General features: G+C 37.1%; 2 protein-coding genes across 2 annotated transcripts; one reads left to right on the top strand and one right to left on the bottom strand.

Annotated features, from left to right (window-relative positions):
* The first annotated feature begins 1,939 nt into the window (after positions 1–1,939).
* styk1b (serine/threonine/tyrosine kinase 1b) lies at positions 1,940–8,290 on the top strand. The gene is made up of 10 exons (XM_056258474.1): positions 1,940–2,230; positions 3,854–3,912; positions 4,042–4,215; positions 4,697–5,029; positions 5,124–5,305; positions 6,184–6,264; positions 6,455–6,663; positions 6,761–6,801; positions 7,549–7,645; positions 7,784–8,290. Exons 2-10 carry the CDS (start codon positions 3,855–3,857, stop codon positions 7,977–7,979), a joined length of 1,371 nt encoding a protein of 456 aa, XP_056114449.1. The 5' UTR covers positions 1,940–2,230; position 3,854; the 3' UTR covers positions 7,980–8,290.
* A 2,118-nt stretch (positions 8,291–10,408) lies between these two features.
* On the bottom strand, positions 10,409–20,675 carry phc1 (polyhomeotic homolog 1). Its single transcript, XM_056258473.1, has 15 exons — positions 20,473–20,675; positions 19,829–19,978; positions 19,572–19,682; positions 18,193–18,270; positions 17,745–17,888; positions 17,417–17,575; positions 15,990–16,074; positions 14,458–15,398; positions 14,239–14,377; positions 13,332–13,501; positions 13,092–13,164; positions 12,888–12,975; positions 12,569–12,740; positions 11,696–11,927; positions 10,409–11,597 (listed from the first exon to the last, which is right to left on the bottom strand). The coding sequence occupies exons 2-15, from the start codon at positions 19,946–19,948 to the stop codon at positions 11,446–11,448; spliced, it is 2,664 nt and encodes an 887-aa protein (XP_056114448.1). The 5' UTR covers positions 19,949–19,978; positions 20,473–20,675; the 3' UTR covers positions 10,409–11,445.
* Positions 20,676–21,693: the final 1,018 nt, after the last annotated feature.

Raw genomic sequence — 21,693 nt, 5'->3', positions numbered from 1 at the left:
CCAAGATATAGACTGACATGTCTACTGTATGCCTAAACCTGTAGTGAAGACAATAAAACAAACTATTTTCTGATACTTTAGTGTGTTCACAACAGGCCTGCCTTTCTGTTTTGCATAGGCAGGATTAAAGGCAGGTCTCTCAGCCAATGAGGTGGAGGAAATTCTGAACCTTGCCAAATACCAGCCAATCAAAGACAAGCTGAAGAGTGTCACACAAAGTACTGGAGTATCAAATCAGTGAATTTACTTGCATCTTTGCACCCTTTGTGTGCAAAAGTTCTTACCAAAATGTTGTTGTGTTAATTGTTTTTATAAAACATCTACTTCGTTCCCAATAGTTTACAGTGCTTCGGTCTTCCGTTTATTGTGTGTCATGTTAATGGAAACACTGAGTTCTTCTTTGGCTCTGACAGATTTGAGCTCATGGCTCATTGCATCGGTAAATATAGACTAGGGAAAGCCGATTAACCAACCTTAACAATTTGTTTGACTAGCCTAATAATGTAATTGGAGTAGCTTGTCTAAAAATATAAAGCAAAATGTAGTTGTGTAAATTAATTAATGTTTAATTTACACAACTAACTTACCCTCAAATATGAGCAAAACTTGATTGTGAATCTTAATCTTTCATTTTTAGTGCTAATAACCTGGAAATGGATTAATTTGTGGATCACTGACAAGCACAAGTTTGGAGAAACAGGTGTTGTGTTTATTAGTGTTGAGGAACATGTCGTCCGTCCGTCCGTCCATCCATCCATTCTCCTCACCAGTTGTCCTTTGTTGGGTCGCGGGGATGCTGGAACCCATCCCAGCGTCTCGCTCTGAAGGCACGAAAACCACACCATGGGCAGGTGGCCAGTCCATCACGAGAACAGCGTGTCCTAGCCAGACACACGATAAAACCACAGAGGTCACTGTGTAATGCGGACCCTGCACACATTCACACACAGACTGACACCTACGGGAAATTTAGTATCTTAATTTCAGCTGTCCTGCATGTGTTTGGAATGAAGGGGAAACCCTGAGCCCGGCAACACGGGGAGAACACAGAAAGGCTTTACCTCCAACAAGGGACCTTCTTTGAGGAGCATATAACATTATTGCGTCACAGATACCTAAACTAATTGATTATGCTACATATTTACTTCATATGGAAAGTAGAATGCTTTTTTCTGTCAAAATGACGGAAAGCATTTTGAATTATCCGTCAGTAAAGTAGAAAAAATTGGCCTTTGTCATGTCTGTTTGATCACACGGTTATTTATGGCTTGTCGATTAACCGATTGTAACCGGTTGATGATGGAAGCGAATGGTATTTTCCTACTAAGGACAGAGTTATTGAGCTGTGACATGTTTTTAACCAAGAATTCCTAAGTTGGATTTTGAAATGACAGACGGTTCATTGTCCAATCATTCTTTCTTTTGTCTTCCAGGGAAGAAGGTGATGGGGCCTCAACCCACCAAGCCCACAGCCACAATGTGATCACTACTCCTCCATACTCTGTATATTTCAACAACTTCTGAATAAAATTGGTGCAAATTCACATTGTTTTTATGTCATACTTGAAGCCATCAGCTGTCATGCACGGAATGCAATGGTTGAACAAACCTTTTCTGTTCCAAATTATAAACTGAGTGAAAGTTAAACCTGTATATCCTCTTTAACTCAGTCAGAATTTGTGTCTGGATGTCTGACCCTCCTAGAGAAACTCGAGGAGCTGGATAATCAGGTTTCAGTTTAGTTTAATGCAGGAAGGAGAAACTGACACATATGCTTAACTTGATAGATGATTATGTTAATACACCAATAGGGAATTTCATCATTCACAGGGTTTGACAGCTGAAAATGATACACTGTAAAATGTAAAAAGGGCTTGGCATTTACCCTTTGATGGGTAAATAATGTTTTTGGTAACCCTACACAGTAAAGGAGGGTGTTAACAACAACAGCAAGTAGCACAGGTGAGGAGGGTGGAGCTAAGTAACCAAGAAAGGTGTGACATAGACAAACACAAGCAGACTTAGTCCTACAGTACACCATAAGGAAATTCTCTAGAAACGAGGAAGGGGACGAATAAGAGGGACCGATGACACTGCATAACATTGGGAATACAGTGGTGATGTATTCAACAATGGGATATTATTTTCATCCTGGAAAACTATCTGAATAGAGAGAATCTGAAACTGAACATCACGGAGTAAGATCACCTATAACCACAGTGACCAGCAGGTAGGGCAGTGGAGACCTGAACATGACCACGGTGCTTATGGGTTAGCAAGACGTGACTTAGTGCTTGTGTTTACAAGGCAGGCCTATGTGTTGAATTAGCAGTCAGATGATTTGATGTATTTATTGCCAATTTGATTCAAAACATACCTCATTTAAGGACAAAAGGCACTATGGAGAGTATTGCATTACTGTGTAAAAGTTTGGGGTCGGTACAAATTTTTAACTGTTTTTGAAAAGGCTCAACAAGGCTGCATTTTTTAAATCAAATTTACAGTAATATTGTGGAATATTGCAATTTAAAATAACTTTTATGTTTACATTTATATTGTGTCATGTAATTTATTCATGTGATGGCACAGCTGAATTTTCAGCATCATTTCTCCAGTCTTCAGCGTCACATGATAATTCAGAAATAATTTTAATATACTGGTACTCAAGGAACATTTCTTATTATTATCATTGTTGAAAACAGTCGTGCTGCTTAATATTTTTGTGGTAACTGTGATACATTTTTCAGGATTCTTTGATGAATATATAAGGTTAAAAAGAATAGGATTTATTTGTAATAAACCAACATTTTTAATGTCTTTGTTGTCATTTTAGATGAATTTAATGCATCCTTGCTGCATAAAAGTATTGGACAATTTTTAAATACACTATTTAAAATACACTTTTTAAATACACTTACTCAGTAAAGATATTCATACACAATATATCTCACTTGCTTTTGTGAGTTTCTATATGTATATGACATGTCGTTGTGTAGTTTTCAAGAAAGAAAAATGCAGACAAACAGGTTGAGCATCATAATCCAAATAAAAAGGCTGTTCCGTGTGTGTCAGAGACGGAGCTAAAACAGCTGCCTTTTACTTCACAGTCTGAAAACACAATTAGTCGCATTTATGGGCCTAGAAAGAACACATTCACCTTTTAGCACATCAAAGATGACAATTACAGCTATGAGCACATACTAACTATGGCAAATGTACTGTTGTACTGACTTCATAAAAAAATGCATTGGGTGTGTTCACTTTTTGTTCACAAATGAGGTCATCTCATATTGCACTTAAAGCTCAAGTGTGTAGCCTGTTTGAGAATATACTAAAAAGATACCATCATTATGTACACATATTTCACTTGTGTATACAGTAAATATTTACATGTAAAATGTATTTTATATTATTTTTTCCTCATTCTCTCTGTGGATATTCTAGAAAAACCCTTCTCTGAGAACTGATGATGAGAAAAGATGCGTCTCACCTGCCCAAAGCTTTTTTATGATTAAAAAGACTGATCATGTTACACTGACCCAGAACTCAGCATAATGTTTCATACTGCCATTATACACTGAACAAAATTATAAACGCAAACACTTTTGTTTTTGCCCCCATTTTTCATGAGCTGAACTCAAAGATCTAAGACTTTTTCTATGTACACAAAAGGCCTATTTCTCTCAAATATTGTTCACAAATCTGTCTAAATCTGTGTCTAAAACATATGGTTTCAATGTTCTCTGCATTTGGAAATCAACCTACAACACAGTGCAATTTTGGTGAACAAGTAGGTAGCTAATTAAAAAAAAAACTCTCCAACCTTTTAAATCCATATTCTGTCTCTGCACAGGATGGCGACCTCGTCCAGTTCTGCATATTCGGAATGTAAAACTGGAGATACATTTTGCGGTGAGTAGATCAAGTCTGCCAGATAAAACACAGGCATCATCAACATTAGACAGCTGTCACCAAAGTTGTAAGCAGAAATTTCAAACTTCACACTCATATTCCTTGCGAACATGTGATCTGCTCCCTCAGAGATACGGGTGTATGAACAGGAAGTGATAATCGTACCGGTGCTGTTTTTGATGGTTTTCTTGGTCACGCTGGTTTTTCTACTACTGCTGAGGTTCTGTCCTGAGAAGGTGGATCGCCTGCAAAACCACTCAAGTCGAGCAACCAGGACTAGGAGAAATTTGCAAGGCATTGATGGTGAGTGTCTGCTACTATATATTTAAGAAGCAACATGCCAAGTTTTTTGTATATATATATATATATATATATATATGCATGTATGTTACATGTATGTTGCATAACAAAATAAATGGATGTGTACATATCACAATTTAATAAAAAGTTGATCGCAAAAAACATTTCTTAATAACACAATATGTCTGTACATAATACAGGGATTAAATGTAACTGCTGCATGCAAACTACTGTGCTTACGCGTCGTAACAAGGGCGTAGGAAAATATTTGATGCTGCATTTCAGCACACCTCTTTTCTACACAGTGGAATTGTTTGCATAGTTGCATGGTTTTGATACTCAATGCTTTTATTTAAGTAAACATACATGACATTTGACTTTATATTTGATTAAGAATCCTAGTCTGCTTTTTTCATACTTTTGATTCGTCACACCCCACCTAAACAATCTCTCTCACCCTCTTTCTATCTCCTTTTGAGTCTAGCTCCCATTGGTCTGAATGCTCTGGAAGGTGAGCCAATAGCACTGGGCACTACATCTTACATGACGTTCAACCCTACATCACAAGTTCGAGACTCCTATAGGCATGACCCTGCCTCCTTAAACGCACACGTGGACTTTATCGATGGTGGAGGTTCTTTTGGGGCCGCAGCTTCAGCCTTCTCAAAGCCCAGGGAACTTCCACGTCAGCGACTGCCAGAGAACTTCAAAGGGGTGTCTCCTCTCCCAGCATCATACTCTCTGAAGTCAGACAGCTCCACCTCACTCTATAGGGCTCGTATGGAAAACAGAAACGTGGTGCTGCGTGTACTTAAAGGTGCCCGAGTGGTTTATTTATGACATGATCATGAAGTCTGACTGAGATCTTGAACTCCAGTTTCACTCTCTCTTTTTTTCGTTCTCATATTCAGATTCAGCAAATAACCAGGAAAGTCAGTCATTCTTGGGCTTTGCGGCCTTCCTTTCCCAGTTAGGGCCTCATCCCTTCTTACCAGAGCTTCTGGGAGTAATATCCCTGCGGGCTCCTCTCATTACTGTTATTGAAGAGATAGAGAACAGAGATCTGCTTGGATTCCTGTGGAGGTGTAGACAGGTGAGAGGTTGGATCAGGATGTTTTATAGCAGTGGCTCTAAACTGGTGTGTAACAGGTTTAGGCCACAGGTCTGGTAGGTCACTGACAACGGGAAATGCAGATTAGCAAAAAAATTATATAAAACATAAAAAAAATATCAAGTAAATTGATATGGAACCCCGCAGATGACAAAAAAGAAAGAAAAAAAGGTAAATCCTAATAATAAAAAAATGCAAAATAGCAATAAAAATAAATAAATCTAATAATATAAAATAAATTGGTACAGAGTCCTGCACATGACAAGTGGGAGGAAAACAAGTTATTATGAACATGTAAAAATAACTTGTTCCCTTGTTTTAGTTAAACCGAATTAATACATTTTGGGAACAAATTGATAAGTCATGGGAACAATTATGGCCACAATATATTTCTTTCTTTCGTCATGTGTGGCGTGCCATAAATTGGCTCATTGACTTTTGTTTTAAAATGCTTTTAAAATGTATTAATTTTTACATTTTAAAAAACTGTTGTTGACCTAAAAAATTGTGCATCTAAATAAACCTAATGGTTTTTTGGTGCAAATTCATTTGGTACCTTGTTTACTATATGTATTAACTGTTGTTTGTGCTTGATGGCTTTATGAAATATGGGGGATTTGAAGCAAAACAAGTTGAGAACCACTGTTATTTCAATATCATTGATATACTACTAGTTTCAGTAATCATTTTATGGTTTTAGTTTTAGTTAATTATACGATTGTTTAATTATAATGACTGTTTTAATTTTATTCTTATTTTCATTTCTTCTATGTAAAGCACTTTGAATTACCATTGTGTATGAAATGTGCTATATAAATAAACTTGCCTTGCCTTAATGAAAATAACACTGTCTCAAATAGGATAATGTTGGACCAGACGGCATGCATCAGATGACAGAGAGAAAGATCTTCACCATGGCCTCACATGTATCCTCTGCACTGGTGAGTACAAAGTTGTTATCACCACTATCTCAGGGAAAGATTCAAGCATTTTGGCATTTGAATTAACAAAATAATCCCTAGCAAATCAAAATCTTGGCCAATCATGGTGTCATTTGATATTTTTGCTCAGTTTCAAGATCGGACATCATGGCTACACAGTACACACCTTTTTTTTCTTCTTTCTCTGTAGGAGTTTCTCCATAGCAAAGATCTTCTCCACTGCAACATCAAGGCTCGTAGCGTACTGGTCAGCAGGATTTGTACCGCAAAACTCTGGGGTTTGGATGATTTATATGCAAGGACATTAGAAAGTGCTAATCACAGTGAAGATCCTGGAAGAAAAAAGTGGCAGGCTCCTGAGCTATTGGCCAAGAGACCTGCCACTCCAAAAAGTGATGTGTACGTAAAAAGCACAATACATGTCATGAGGAAAAGCAACTTTCAAGGTTTCAATTAAGATATCTGTATTTCTTTTTTTTTCTTTACTTTTTCGTAGTTGGTCATTTGGGCTGCTGCTGTATGAAATGGTTACTCTTGGTGAGTCTACGGTCTGGTTCTTTTTAGATGATTTAAAGGGTTAGTTCACCCAAAAATGTTAGGTTAATTCTTTCATTAATTACTCACCCTCATGTCGTTTCAAACCTGTAAGACTTTCGTTCATCTTCGGAACACAAATGAAGATATTTTTAATGAAATCTGAGAGCTTTCTGTACCTCCATTGGCAGCTACGCAACTACGACTTTGACACTTCAATAAGTTCATAAAGCAATCAGCGAATATAAACAAAAGCTAAACAACCGAACCTGTTTGACGCACGAGAACAAACCACATTGGTTCTTTCCGAAGCTCAAACATGCCACGTAACAAACGAGAATTAACCTTGCTTGATGAGTGAGTTGATAAATGTTTATATGTGAATAAAAGACTAAATTCAATCTGTTCATTATATAAAGCGATCATGTCTCTTCAGAAAACTTTGACTAAACCACTACGATCTCTTTATGAACTTTTCGAAGTGTCAAAGTGGTAGTTGCGTAGCTGTCAATGGAGTGACAGAAAGCTCTGATTTCATACAAAATCTTTTCATTTGTGTTCTGAAGATGAACTAAAGTCTTGCGGATTTGGAATGACACGAGGGTAAGTAATTAATGCCAGAATTATCATTTTTGGTGAGCTATCCCTTTAAGTCAACTGTATACTGATAGAATGATTAACAAATCTCCCTTTAAGTTCTTTCTCACATTTTTGTTTATCCTATTTTTTACACTCTTTCCATACTTTCAGGTGAGGTCCCCTTTGCTGAAATCCCTGCAAAGGAACTTCTACAGTATCATCAGAGAGCCAAAACACTGAAGAAACCAAACAACTGCTCCAACTCACTGTAAATGCAACTTTAGAAACATTTGTTTTATAAAAAATATTGTATAATGTTTTTGTATTTTTTTGTATTTTAATTTACTGTTCGTACAGTGCTTGTTTTGTACATTCAAAATAACAATTTGCTACTGTTTTTCTCCAGTTACTCGATTATTAAAGCCTGCTGTCAGTGGAAGGAGCACGACCGCCCCTCATTGGCTGAGGTCAGGCATAAACTCCAGTCTGGAGAGAAGAGTGCCAATGACAGCAGTATTCTCCGTGTGCCTGAGCCAATCAATCTTGAACAGTATCTGAAGGAGGCGGGATATGGAGAATCCAACAACTACACAGTTTTCTGAACTCCAGATGACTCCACATACAAATACATCACATCTATATAAAAACTCAGTTTTGTTTGTGGTGTACACTAACACGATGCATCTCCAGTGTGATTCCTAAAGAGAGAATTGACTGTCGACCAGCCATACAGACGTAAAAAAAAAGTAAAGTATGAAATGTTAATTTTAACGAATACTTTCAAATATAATCTTCTTTAATGTTGCCAAATTTTCTGATTTGATTTGTTATCAAATCACTATTTTATTGTACTGTGTGAGATATTTGAACCTGCTGGTGCTGTGGAAAGCTAGAATTCAAAGTAATGAACCGAGAAGCTCCTTGGACTGGTCTGATCCATAGACTGTGGTCTGATCAAGCAAAATTGAGATCCAGGACAGTCCAGAGCCAGTTTAATGATGCAGCCACGTGGCAGGTCCATTTGCACATTTACTGTATCATAATAAATAAATAGTTCTGGAAGTCACTGGAAAATGACTGACTATTTGACACTAAGAGGCTTCTTTAACTACTGCTCACATGCCGCGGATGAGGAGGAGACCGTTTACACACTTACAGGCCACCATTTTGTTAAAGCACTATCACACGAGCAAAATTGTTGCGAATAACAGCCATGCTTATATTCAAACCAACATTGGGAGTGTGATATTGCTTTAATAGAACAGTTCAATAAATAAAAATGAAAATATTGAGTAACTTACTTTTTTAGATATAATACTGCCAACGAGAATACTTCCAAACGAAGGCAAGGCTGAATCGACGCGCGTGGCGGTTCTTGCTGAATTGAATGAATCCGTTATTTGAACGAATCGGTTGAGTGAATGATCAATTTGACTCACTACTGGTCACTCGTTTCCACCTACTGGCATAACGATGTAACCTGCAGAAATAAGTCATTGAAAAATCACTATAATATACACAAACTGACATTTATACATACATTTAAAGATATGTCTTTAATTATAGCAAATTCAGAAATTGAAACCAAGTAATGTTTTTACACAATATTGATTAAAAATTCACAAAAAATACTTTAAAGGGGTGGTATAATGCCCCTTTTTACATTATGTAAAATAAGTCTATGTTGTCCCCAGAGTGTGTATGTGAAGTTTTAGCTCAAAATACCCCACAGATAATTTTTTACAGCATGTTTTGAGGGTCAGTCAAAACGCGACGTTTAGTGTGTGTCTCTTTAAATGCAAATGAGCTGCTGATTCCTGCACAGAGGGCGGAGCTTCAAGAGCTTGTGTGTGTTAGCAGCTCCGATTACCTCACACAGACAAGCACTAAAATGTCAGAAACTGTTCTGCCTTTTATGTTTAAACTGGAGTCGGACAATGATGGAGACTCAAGAAGAAGTGACAACATGTAGAATACAACAGTACGTTTCTGAATGGTTAGTTGATGAATTTGTTACTGATGTGGAGTTAACCATCTTCAAGTCTTTGATTAGCATATTCTGTCATGATAATCTATAAAAATCGATTGTGTGGGAACTGTTGTAAGATGCCTATAGAGTGGCATGCTATTGCAAATTTTTCTATGTAAATTTAGCGTTTGTGATGTCACTAACCCGGGAGGAATGTCCTGTAGTCCCTACCAGCCATTTGTTGTAGTCCTTAAAAATCGATTTCTTTAAAAGAAAATATCTTCCTTTGCTTTGAACTTTGAGCGTTGTAACTTTGCAGATGTTGTTTATGCTCAAACAGCAACATTACACACTAACTAAAGTTAGAAAAGTGAAATCATAATCAACCACCCCTTTAAAAAAATTATATTATACATGAACAAAGCAGTCAATACATTTGGAACACAGGGGAAACATAGCCAAACAGGAAATAAAGACTTGAGATGTGAATGTCACAGCACTTTCTTTATTCATATTTATGCATACAAAGAAACTCAGCCATGTTAAGAGCACCAGCACACAGCTTTCTCAGGCACTCTCTCTCTCTCTTATACACTCTCACACTTGCTCTCATGTGCTGCAAGGCTCTCAGGTAAAGCTACTAATACTTGTCTATGAAGCTGGTAAACTGTACCCAAAAATAATGATGCTATTTTTAATACAAATGAAACATTTCCTACAATCGTCTACTGTAGAAAAAAAAGAAAATAAACAATTTGTTGTTCTAGGATCAGTTATCCAAGCACTCCTTCAGTCTGTTATTTATAAAAGAAATAAAACCTACTTCCATTCAGTAATACTGTGTAAGAACATAGCTCCAGATTTTTCATCTCTCACAGTCTCTGACCCATTAATAGCAGTGATACAGGAATGGCCACAGTATTAACTTCCAAAATAGCACACGAAGACAACCGACAGTCCCCTAGTCAAGTGCTGATCAACTGAAAATAACAGATTTTCCAAAGAAAAGTAGTGAAATGATGCTCGGGTGACTTTTTTTTTTTTGGGGGGAGCCCATGTCAGAGGCAACATACTGTTATTTTTTGAAAGGCAACTTATTCACGTCTTTGACTCTGATAGTCAAAAACACTACAGGAATAACATTGATTACTGTCTCTAATGTCATCATCAGTCATACTTTGATTACAAATGTATAAAACAACCACCAATCACAAAAGAACACAAACATACTTAAAGACAACACATTTACAGTAACAGCAAAAAAAAAAAAAAAAAACAGACGCAGGACTCACATGCCCATTCAAACAAGTCCCTAATATTATATATGTAGCACATTCAAAATACAGGACTGAGACGTTTTTGTTTACCATCTCCAAACAAAACGATCTAGTCATTTAAAGATTATACATGATCATATTTGTGCTATTTTTCCTTTAAGATAACTTCCAATATTCTTTCTCGAAGTGTTTGAAAACTGGACAAATTAAAGTGAGAATTAGTCAGGTACAATCTAGCCATCGTTGAAGACAAAACCATTAATAACGCAGGCTTTCACATTTAAACAAAAATACTAAAGGTAAATTGTTTGCTTTTAAAGGGATAGTTCACCCCAAAAGGAAAATTCGGTCATCATTCACTCACCCTCAAGTTGTTCCAAACCTGTATGAGTTCCTTTCCTCTGTTGAACAAAATACTTTAAAGAATTTTGGTAATCAAGGAGTTGATGGTAGCCATTGACTTCCATAGTAGGAACAAAGTCAATGGCTACCTGGTAACTCTTGGTAACTGTCTGGTTACTGACATTCTTTAAAATATCTTGGTTTATGTTTAAAAGACAAAAAAAACATACAGGTTTGGAAAAACATGACGGAGAGTAAATGAAGACAACATTTTCATTTTTGGTTGAACGATCCCTTTAATAAGGCATCACTTATTATTTTACCGTTCAGATGACATTCTCTCCCGTTCTTCCCTGTTGTTTTGAGTAAACTTTAGGTCAAATCTAAAGTCTTTTCATCCCCATCAGTTTCCGTTTCTCAGGCTGGCGACGGAAGTATAAAGCTCTAATCCTGCAACTCATCTCTCTCACCGACCCTCGTTCAATCCCTCAGGCTGTTGATAGACGCGCAGATTTTGAGCGCAGGACCGAGTTTGATGTTCATAGTGGACATGAGATGCTCTTCTTTGAGAAGCAACAGCGCCTGCCCATCAATCTCCTGTGACAGGAACTGGGATGCCAAGTCCTCACAACCTGACAAGAGATGTCACAATGGAGGAGTACATTAAATAATATTGTAAATATACAGGAGAACACAAAGCACACCTCACGTTTGGCGTCAGAACACTGACCTTGAAGAGAAGAAATGAACTGACACACTTCCTCCACACTCCAGCGAGCAGGGTTCCCAGATAAGAAGTGGTTCTCGTCCACTGGGAGGCCACTTGGTGCCGTGTCATCCAACTGAGGGCCACAGTGGGTTGGTCTTGGGCATGAGAAGGACGAGCTGGGAGAGAGTGAGAAGAAGTCTTCTTCTTCCTCACAGCTGGAGATGTCCTCAGAACGACTAGATTCTGAACGACACTGCGAAATAGAAAAAGTCATATTAATTTACTTTGTTTTGAAATTTCAAAAAAGAAACGTAATTATTTAAAACCTAGAAGCTGTAAAACCATACATGTTTAATTTCAGTTCCCAAAGTTAAGCTAAAGGGAACTGAAATTAAACATTTCTTCTTCTTTTTTAAATTTTTGAAACACGTCGCTTATGCTCAATTCCTATGCATTTACTTGATCAAAAATGCAGTAAAAACAATAATGTTTTGAAATATTATTTAAATGTTTCTTCTCTATTTTAATATATTACATTTAAAATTGAAAAGTTTATTCCCATGATGGCAAAACTAAATTTTCAGCATCACGATCTTTCAGAAATCATTCTAATATGCTAATTTAGTGTTCAAGAAACATTTCTTACCATTGATTATTGAAAACAGTTGTGCTGCTTAATATTTTTGTGGAATTTTTTATTTTTTATTTCAGGATTCTTTAAAGAACATAAAGTTCAAAGGAACAGCATTTATTTGAAATATTATTTTTTGAAACATTTTAAATGTCTTTACTGTAACTATTGGTCAATTCAATGCATCCTTGCTGAATAAAAGTATTAAATTATTTAAAAAAAAACATTGTACAGACCCGAAACTGCAACGTCCATCATCTCACCTTTACTGGAAGATGCCTGCCTGATATTTTAGCACAGGCAATCTCAGAGCTGCTCCTGCGAGGACCCCTGCGCCTAGCAATAACATCCTGCACCACGGGGCTCCCTGGTGGCCGTTCAGCACCCTCAAGACCCCTACTAACACGGTAGTGGTTACTGCAGCTGACATTGTACCTGAATCAAAAGGTTCAGAAGTCAGCGATAAACAATACACACTCAATCAGGTTTATTCATAGTTGGTTACATTTTGTCCATATATTTTTTTTTAATTAAAAATCTTTTAAAGAATCTATCAATGATATGGGATGATTTTGGTCTTACCTCTTGGCACAGGTTTTGGAACAGAAGCGCTTGGATCGTCTGAACTGGTTGGCTGGTGCAAATCTTTGACAGTATTCACACTTTAACTCTGTAAACAATATATAGACACAATGTGTGTGTGAGAGAGAGAGACTATAAATGATATGTCTAAACAACTTAAACGGTTTTTCCACAAAGCTTTGTTTGAAACGCACGACCACTCACTATCAGAACGGATGTTCTCTCGGTGTAGGATGGGTGGAACAGCCACAGGAAGTTCTTTCACTGGCCCAGTCACCTGTCATGTCAATCAGCAGGACAATTTCATGCATGTTCTATTCCTCTCAGACCATTGGTCCATTAATTAATGAATGTTTTAATGCTTGATTATCTTTGTACAGTGGTCTGAAAACACATTTAGCCTTTCCATGAAACACTAGATTTGTATTAAGCAGAAAGACTTACAGGGAAAGGTTCGGCTCCCTCCTGGATAACAAAGCCCTCAATGAGGTGAGTGAGAACCTGAGGTTTGACCACAGCCTGTGGCACAGGTGCTCGATCGCCCTGTCCTCCAACACGAGGAAGAGGGAGAGAAAGAGAGAGAGTAGGAGGAGAAGAGAATGCCATCTCTGGGGCTAAATCAGAAAATAGACAGGGAGAAACAGTTTGTTCAGAAAAGCAAAAACGTTAATAAAAAGACAGATGGGAAGAATAAATACTGCTATTCATACAGAAAATAAATTGTATATATAATAATAAATATATATATATAACCTATTAGTATTTTTAAAGTTTAGCTTTTTAAGTGAGTGTTGTTAAATGATGGCAAATGTAAAAATAGGGGGGAATTGAGTATGAGCAATTAAATATCCAGTATCGACCATTAAGATGAATAAAAAATGGCTTATAACCAATTTGGAACCGATATTATGTGCATCTGTAATCATGACAGGCTGGTTGTACATTTGATAACATGTAGGTAAAGATGCAAATTTGCGTGTTTTTTTTTAAATAGTTTATTAAAAAATACATTTTATAAAACTATGAATTAACCCTTTAGGTATTAAAATGTGACCAACAACAGTTGTGCTGCTTAATATTTTTGTGGAAAACGTGATAAAAAATTTTCTGAATTTGTTGATGAATAGAAAGTTCAAAAGAACAGCATTTATTTAAAGAAGCCTTTACTTTTACTTATGATCAATTTAAAAAAAAGAAATTCTGAATAAAAGTATTCTTTAAAAAAAAAACTAACTAACCTCGAACTTTTTCAATAGTAGTGTATAATTTTGGGTATTTTTGGGCACCACAAAAACAGCATTTTGTATGAAACACTGCGTCTCAGGCATGCCATCCCTTGCCTATGGCTTACCTGTATCTAGTGAGGGAGCTGGTGAAAGAGGAGGGGCGGAGTCTTGCATTAACAGACTTGCATTGATGGTCTCGGTTGACATCTCATTGGGTAAATCGGATTCTGATTTCCTTTTTAATGGACCAATCACAGGCTTTGTCTATAAGAGAAGGAAGATCACACAAGTGTCACAGCATAAACACACCATGAGGAAATACAGTTCACCTATTATCTACTAACCTGAACTGGTCCAGACTGAACGAACACGGAGTCTCCAGAGTTATTCTGTCCATCCATCGAGTGTGTGACAGATGCAGAATTGCCATGATTCAACGCTGCGCACTGATTGGTCTGCATCTGAGACATTGGGAGGGCACTTTGGGCTGTTTTAAGGCACATGCCAGCTCCGCCTGTTTCCCCGGGAGTCATCATAGTAACAACATTGGTACCGGAGTTATTGACGGGCACGACAGCTGTGGCGTCCTGCTGGGCGCAACAGGTCCGAGCCTGGGCCACTGCTAATGCCTGGGAGTTTCCTAGTGTGCTCTGCCTTGCGCCAACCAGCTGAACTGGGACGTGGGGAGGGTGATGGCCCCCAGTGGCCTGGCCATTGTTGGGTGGTGCTGGGAGAATGGGCGGTGGGTGACGAGGTGTCATCTGCACTGGCGGCCGATGCCCCTGAGCCGTTTTGGGTTGAATGGGCACATGCCCTGTTCCATGACCCAGTTTTTCCGAGCTCAGATTCACCCCCGTCTGCTGGAGTGGCTGCACCACTAACGTCTGGGCAGTCATGTTGGATTTGGTTGCCACCGTGCCCATCGGATAGCCTTGAGAAGATGTGGGAACATTGGATGTGGGCACCAGGATGTGGGTTACGGTGGCCGCAGCAGCTGGTACTCCTCGAGCTTGGCACAAGCCAGATTGAGAAAGGAGGAGCTGGGAGAGAGGGAGCGAGGAGGAAGGCGAAGAGGACGGAGGGTTGGAGGAACCTCCTGCTTGCTGTGGGGTGACAGCGGATTGATTGGAGCCCTTCACAGTGAGACCAGACATATTGGGATTGGTGGTGTTGGAGTAGTTTTGCAGTTTGGTGTTGGCGAGCGGTTGAGTCTGCGCTTGAATCTGCTGAGCTGACTGACCAAACTGCTGCTGAGTCTGAGGTTGCTGGTTAAGTGGGTATGAACCTTAAAGTCATAGAAAGATAGAGAAACTACAGTTCATTTCATAGTGCATTTGGAAATGACGGCAGCAGACGCATACATCTAGGAATTTGAAAGGAAATGTATAACAATAAGCAACATTTGAAAATGAATAGTCAATAATTGTCAATACTGAAATGTTATGCAATATTCTGTCAGATAAGGTAAATTATCTATCTGGCTGACATGAAGTATTGTAACAGCCTTGGTAGTATCATTTAGAATAGGTTGAAAATTACAAGCCAATCTGAAATGTTTTGCTCATCAAGACTGAATTTATGTAATTAAAATTACAGTAAAAACAGTAAAACTGTTAAGTATGACAATTTTAAATAACTGTTTGCTATTTGAATCTTTTTTTAAATGCAACTATTTTTCTGTCATGGAATAAAACTTTTTTTTTTTCAAATGTCATGAATATATGTGAATAATAAAAAAATACATGTAAAGATGAAACTAGAATACATTTATATTTTTCGTGTTGGGGCAGGGCAAGCGGAAATCTGAACTACTGGCTCAACTGGGCAAGCAGAAATAACCTGTTGAGGCCTATAATATCTTAATTTTATTCCTCACCACTCGTCTCCTTCCTGTCTGCAAACTCGGTCTTCACAGTAGCCACCCTTGGAGTGGACACGCAACGCATTGCCAAGTTCTGTACCTAAAAATGGGAGAGACAAAAAAAATAATGCAAGAGCCAAAACAATGAAAAGTGTGAAAGGGACCAACATCACAATGAACAACAATCTCAACACTAAGGTCTAACGGGCCATGATATGACAGGTTTCCACCGACAAGTAATTTGTCTTTTTAAAAACTAAAGGTGAAATTCTGTAAAACAGAATTACAGGCAGTAAGAATATCTTTGATGTTTAATGGACGCTTTTCACATTTCCGGGGTTCTGAGAAGCGGATGTCGCCATAGTTGGGTAAACTTCTAAAGCGTAAACGGGAGCAAATACAATTTTTGTATTTCCATTTGCTCCAGTAGAAAAAGAAAAAAATCTGTGATTTCCAAAGAGGGAAAAAATATAGAGAGATTGATTACAGCAGTGAGGAGAGAGAAAGATGTCAAATTTGCCATTATTCCCTCAGTCGTTGTATTAGAAACACCCTCTCATCAGTATTAATACATTTGGCAGTGGTTCATGTAGGTTGTCTACAAACCGGAAGGTTGGTGGTTCAATCCCCGGTTCCACCTGACCAAGTGTCGAGGTGTCCATGAGCAAGACACCTAACCCCAGCTGCTCCCGACGAGCTGGATGGCGCCTTGTTTATCGTGCAATTTCTACGCAGAAATTAGTTTTTACGTGCATAGGATACGCATGGGTAGGTTCAGTAGTGGTGTGGGTGTGTAGCCTATTATACGTTTGGTTAGGATTAGTATGGCAAGCCAAGAGGTTCAGAATTACGCCCTAAATTAATCGCGTTTAAAGCCAAACCCCGTCAAATTAAGCTTGATGTGTATATTGCCTAATTGCAAGCTTGTTCAGAAATGGTGACAAAAACTTAAAAAATAACGGCTTTTCCATCATTATAGGATTATTAGGTTGAATGAGTAAGGATTAACTGTTTTATTAATCATTAGAATATAGACATTAAGAGAAAAATTGTTATGCAAGTACTTTTACTTTTAATACTTAAAGTACATTTAAAATCAGGTACTTTTTACTTAAGTAGGGTTGTCATTGTGGTACTTCTACTTTCATTAAAGTAAACATGTCTCTGGTTATTTGTACTTTTACTTAAGTACTGAGATTCAGTACTTCCTCCACCACTGGTAATATAACACAAAGTATAGCGTTATAAATTGATTACAAATGAAAATATGAAAAACACTAGATTTGTGATGTGGAATGAGATTTCTCAGTTGAAAAAGAAAGACACACAAACCAAGCGACATAAAGAATGTCTTGTTGCATGGTGAAGATGTTTAGGAAATAGGATTTATACCACAGTGTAAGAGTAGAGACAAAAATCACTCAGAAGGCCAAATGTCACACCTGATCATTGTCTGACTGGTTACTTGAGGATGTAGGAGTCGTTTCCTGTTGCTGCTGCTGGGTTTGCTGTTGGGCAACCGTTGCCACAGCAGCTGTCGCTGTACCACCAGGCATGAAAATGAGCTGAGGGGCGAGAGGTGTCTTGAGAGAGCGGTTTACCTGTGTGGTGGAAAGACCAGTTAAATCACACCCTTAGGAAAAGAGCGAGGTTGGATAAATATTATACTAATGTTCACCAGGTGAACAGTTTCATACTGTTGTTATGACAAGTTGTAAAAAGATATGTTAGGTCTATGTCTGGATTTAAGTACTATGACAAGGCACTTACTCTCAGGTACATCTGACCCTGTCCACCAGAGTTTCCACCTAACAAAACTGACTGGCTAAGGGCTGTTGATGTTGCCAAGGTGGCAGGTCCTATCGGACGGGGGTTTGACATGGTCCCTCCGCCAGAAGTGGTACTTAAGTTCACCTAAAAAAAGCACACCACAGATCAGCTTTTACTTATTTAATGAAACATTCCAAAATGACCATCAAAAGCATTAAGCGCACAAGCAGAGAATCAGAAACTGAGCATAGTTATCATACTTAGTTATGATTCTCATACATACATATTTATGATACCAGCTGCTTTACAGATTAATTGAACTCCGTTTGCATCACTGAATCATTTTCCTGTTGATCACTGTAAAGCTGCCTTGAAACTTTCTATATTGTATAAAGCGCAATAAAAGATTTGCAACACTTATTTAATAGATTTAAAACCAGAGACTCACTGTGCATTGTGCTGTGCTTGTAGCTTGAGAGACGCTGTTACTGGGAGAGCTGGACTGACGACTGGCTGCAAGAGTTGCCTGAAAATATAAAAAGGAAACCTCTAAACAACATTTGCAGAACGACACTACAAGCAGAATCAAATCTTTAAAGGGTGGTGCATTTTTAGATCTGAAAATAATTAGCAACCTATCATCACATTTAAGAAACTAAATGAAAGAATATTTTTCATTGAATGTCAATAATAATAATGGTAATCATAAATAAAATAACATCAATAAAAATAAATAATAAAATGATCATTAGTAATAATTATTCGTTTTTTTGCAATAATTTGCAATAAAAATCATACAACTACAATGTTACATGATGTCACAAAATAATTACATATGATGCAAAACAATGCTTATATATAAACAAGATTATCTATACTACCATTCAAAAGTTTGGGGTTGGTAAGATTTTTTAATGCTTTTGAAAGAAGTCACCAAGGTTGAATTTATTAAATTCAATAACACAGTAAAAATCGTAATATTGTGAAATATTATTATAATTTAACAGATTTCTGTTTTAATACATTTTGAAATGTGATTTATTCCTGTGGTGGTAAAGCTGTATTTTCAGCATCATTACCCCAGTCTTCACTGTCACATGATCCTTCAGAAATCATTCTAATATGCTGATGTGGTGCTCAAAAAATATTTAGTATTATTATTATTATTGGAGACTTCAGATGCCCCAACACCTGCGATGAGATGACTAACCGCCCGTGAAGAGACGACTCGACGCCTGTGAAGAGACGACTTAACTCCGGCGATATGTTATGCCCTAAATTAATACATGATTAACTAACTGTATTTTTCTATGTACATTTCTGAAATGCACTTTCTGTAAAGCTGCTTTGAAACAATATGTATTGTGAAAAGCACTATACAAGTAAATTTGAATTTAATTGAATTATTATCAGATACCCAGTATTCTTTGATGAATAGAAAATGAAAAAGAACAGCACTTTTTTTGGAATAGAAATCTTTTGTAACATTATAAATTTCTTTACTATTACTTTTGATCAATTTAATGCAACCTTGCTGTAAAAAATATTAATTTCTTTCAAATATTTTTTTTTTATAAAATACTGACCCCAAACTTAATTTATCCAACCAGGTAAAGATGATGAATACTCGAGTGAAACACTAGGGCAGCGATTTTAGTCCTACAGACTAATTTTACAAGCTGGTGGAATTATTTTAAGATACTTTGCATAATTTGGTTGTTTTTCATCATCCATCAGGGCAAATATCTCCTGCTCCAAATATATTCCTGCTGAACTAAAATGATTTTTTGTGGATTTTGCATGACATGACTGACTGAATTACCAGACCTGTTGCACAGCAGCCAGGTTGTGGAGTTGAGCGCTGTTGATCTGCTGCTGGAGCATCAGCTGCTGGAAGTACTGAGCTGCATTGGGCTGCCTCTGTAATGCCTGCAGAGCCTGGGAACATATTTAAGAGTACAGACAACTACATTTCCCAAAAATCAAGACATTCTAAGTCAAACCGAGGCACTGAGGTGAATAAGTGATTTAAATGACACTTTAATTTGGCTGTAAGTCTAGATCGCTGTGGCTTTGTGACCCACCTGCACAGCTTGCCTTTCATAAAGAGACATTTGAGCTATCTGAGGGGGGCGGGAGTTTCCCCCTGATGCTGCACTGCTATTGGCTGAGCTGGAGTTGGTCTGGTCTTCTCCTGCCTCCATGCTCACTGGATGGACGACCAGTCAATCAAACTTTGTAATAGAATACCAGAGAAAAATATGCACAAACAAAACAATTTAGAACGGGGTTTTATGCTTAATCCGTTTCATAAAATGTTAATTAAAACAGATAAAAGTCGTTTGAACACTTTCGCAAAGACACACTTGTTAACTTGTAAGAGCCCCTAAGTCTTTTAAAATCTTGAGTAGAATATCTTTAAAATAATGCACCGATATCAAGTAAGTTAGTTTTAATATACATAACAGTAATAACGAATAAGTAACTGTTTTAGTTATCTGTCATCTGCGGGTGATCGAGGTTCTGTGCAATATTTACGTATCAGCAAGTTGCAAAGCTTACTAGACAAAATAACACCGTGCACAATAATTTATTTTAATATGTGTATGAGCAGACGCAATGCATAGGGTGAAAATAAACACCATGTCCACTCCCAGTATCTCAACTGCAGCTGCAAAAATGTTGGCGGACTGGCGACTCCTAAAGTGCCAAACAGACATAATTTTACCTCTCTGCGATCGGCAGTGTTTTTGCTTCCCCCTCTCGTAATGGAAACAACCAGCTGGAAACGTTGAGTCCACAGTGCCTGTAATCGAAGTAATATAGTTCCGCTATGTGTTTATTTCTATATTTTTTTGCTTTTTTAAGTATTGTTGGAATTCTTCAAACAACGGTGATTGTGATGAGGCTAAAAAAAAAAAAAAAACCGATGAAACACCTCCCCGCCCCCCGTACTGTTTACTATTCTTTTTCCGGCGCCAAAAATGACGTACCAGATAGAAGTCTGAAGCGTTGTCTTATAATTACATAATAAAAGTCTCGTCTGTCTTTCTGTCTGCCCATCCACCTATCTGTACACATCTATCTATCTATCTATCTATCTATCTATCTATCTATCTATCTATCTATCTATCTATCTATCTATCTATCTATCTATCTATCTATCTATCTATCTATCTATCTATCTATCTATCTATCTATCTATCTATCTATCTATCTATCTATCTATCTATCTATCTATCTATCTATCTATCTATCTATCTAATCTAGGCCTGCTGTACATACATGCAATATATATAGGCTAATATGTGTTAGATATTAAAAAAAATAAAATAATCCAGGAGTGGAAACTACCAGTGCCAAGTTCTTGAATCTAAAATCCAACATTTTGATCCATCAAATAACAAATAAATATATTATGTGTGTACTGTATGTATTCATTTATACATTTAAAAAAAATCAAATGGTGAATTTTCCTTTTTTTGAGTGTATATGCTGCTATACCATTACACAATAATTTAAAATATTTTTAAACATTTTAAGGTAAATTACTTTTTATAAATATAATGCATTTTTGAATATCAAGACTATAATTTTCTTACCACATTTGTCATGAATAAAATAATAAATTATAAGTTATAACTATATGTTTTTTTAAGTCACATTTATGTCAGTTATGCCTCATTAACTTTGATTTGGCCAAGCAATGTATTTAAAATGTTATTATATTTTAAAAGATTTTTTTTTAATTATTCTAATTTATTTCAATTATTCTTTTACAACTTTTATTACTGAAATTCCATCTTTAAAGAGATTTATGCAAGCCATTTTTATATGACTCAGCCCGATACTTAATGATTTACGAAAAGAAGAACACAATCTAAACACACATGACATCAGCTAGAAAACGAAAGTGTGCCTGAAAAAGGCTTGCATGGAAATGACTCAT

This window comes from Rhinichthys klamathensis, unplaced genomic scaffold, assembly GCF_029890125.1.
Source record: "Rhinichthys klamathensis goyatoka isolate OS25496 unplaced genomic scaffold, OSU_Roscu_1.1 h1tg000152l_1, whole genome shotgun sequence".
In the NCBI taxonomy this organism is placed as follows: domain Eukaryota; kingdom Metazoa; phylum Chordata; class Actinopteri; order Cypriniformes; family Leuciscidae; genus Rhinichthys; species Rhinichthys klamathensis.
The sequence above is the reverse complement of the archived record's forward strand: the minus strand, read 5'-3'. Positions and strand labels throughout refer to the sequence as shown.

What these genes read in the sequence shown, in the direction of transcription:
- styk1b (XM_056258474.1), top strand. Translation starts at nt 3,855, where the DNA reads ATGGCGACCTCGTCCAGTTCTGCATATTCGGAATGTAAAACTGGAGAT. An exon ending in TCCTGTGGAGGTGTAGACAG is followed by an intron (nt 5,306 to 6,183) that starts GTGAGAGGTTGG and finishes TGTCTCAAATAG; the next exon opens with GATAATGTTGGACCAGACGG. An exon ending in AACAACTGCTCCAACTCACT is followed by an intron (nt 7,646 to 7,783) that starts GTAAATGCAACT and finishes GTTTTTCTCCAG; the next exon opens with TTACTCGATTATTAAAGCCT.
- phc1 (XM_056258473.1), bottom strand. Translation starts at nt 19,948, where the DNA reads ATGGAGGCAGGAGAAGACCAGACCAACTCCAGCTCAGCCAATAGCAGT. An exon ending in TTCAGTCTGGACCAGTTCAG is followed by an intron (nt 14,378 to 14,457) that starts GTTAGTAGATAA and finishes CTTCTCTTATAG; the next exon opens with ACAAAGCCTGTGATTGGTCC. An exon ending in GTTCATTTCTTCTCTTCAAG is followed by an intron (nt 11,598 to 11,695) that starts GTCAGTGTTCTG and finishes ATCTCTTGTCAG; the next exon opens with GTTGTGAGGACTTGGCATCC.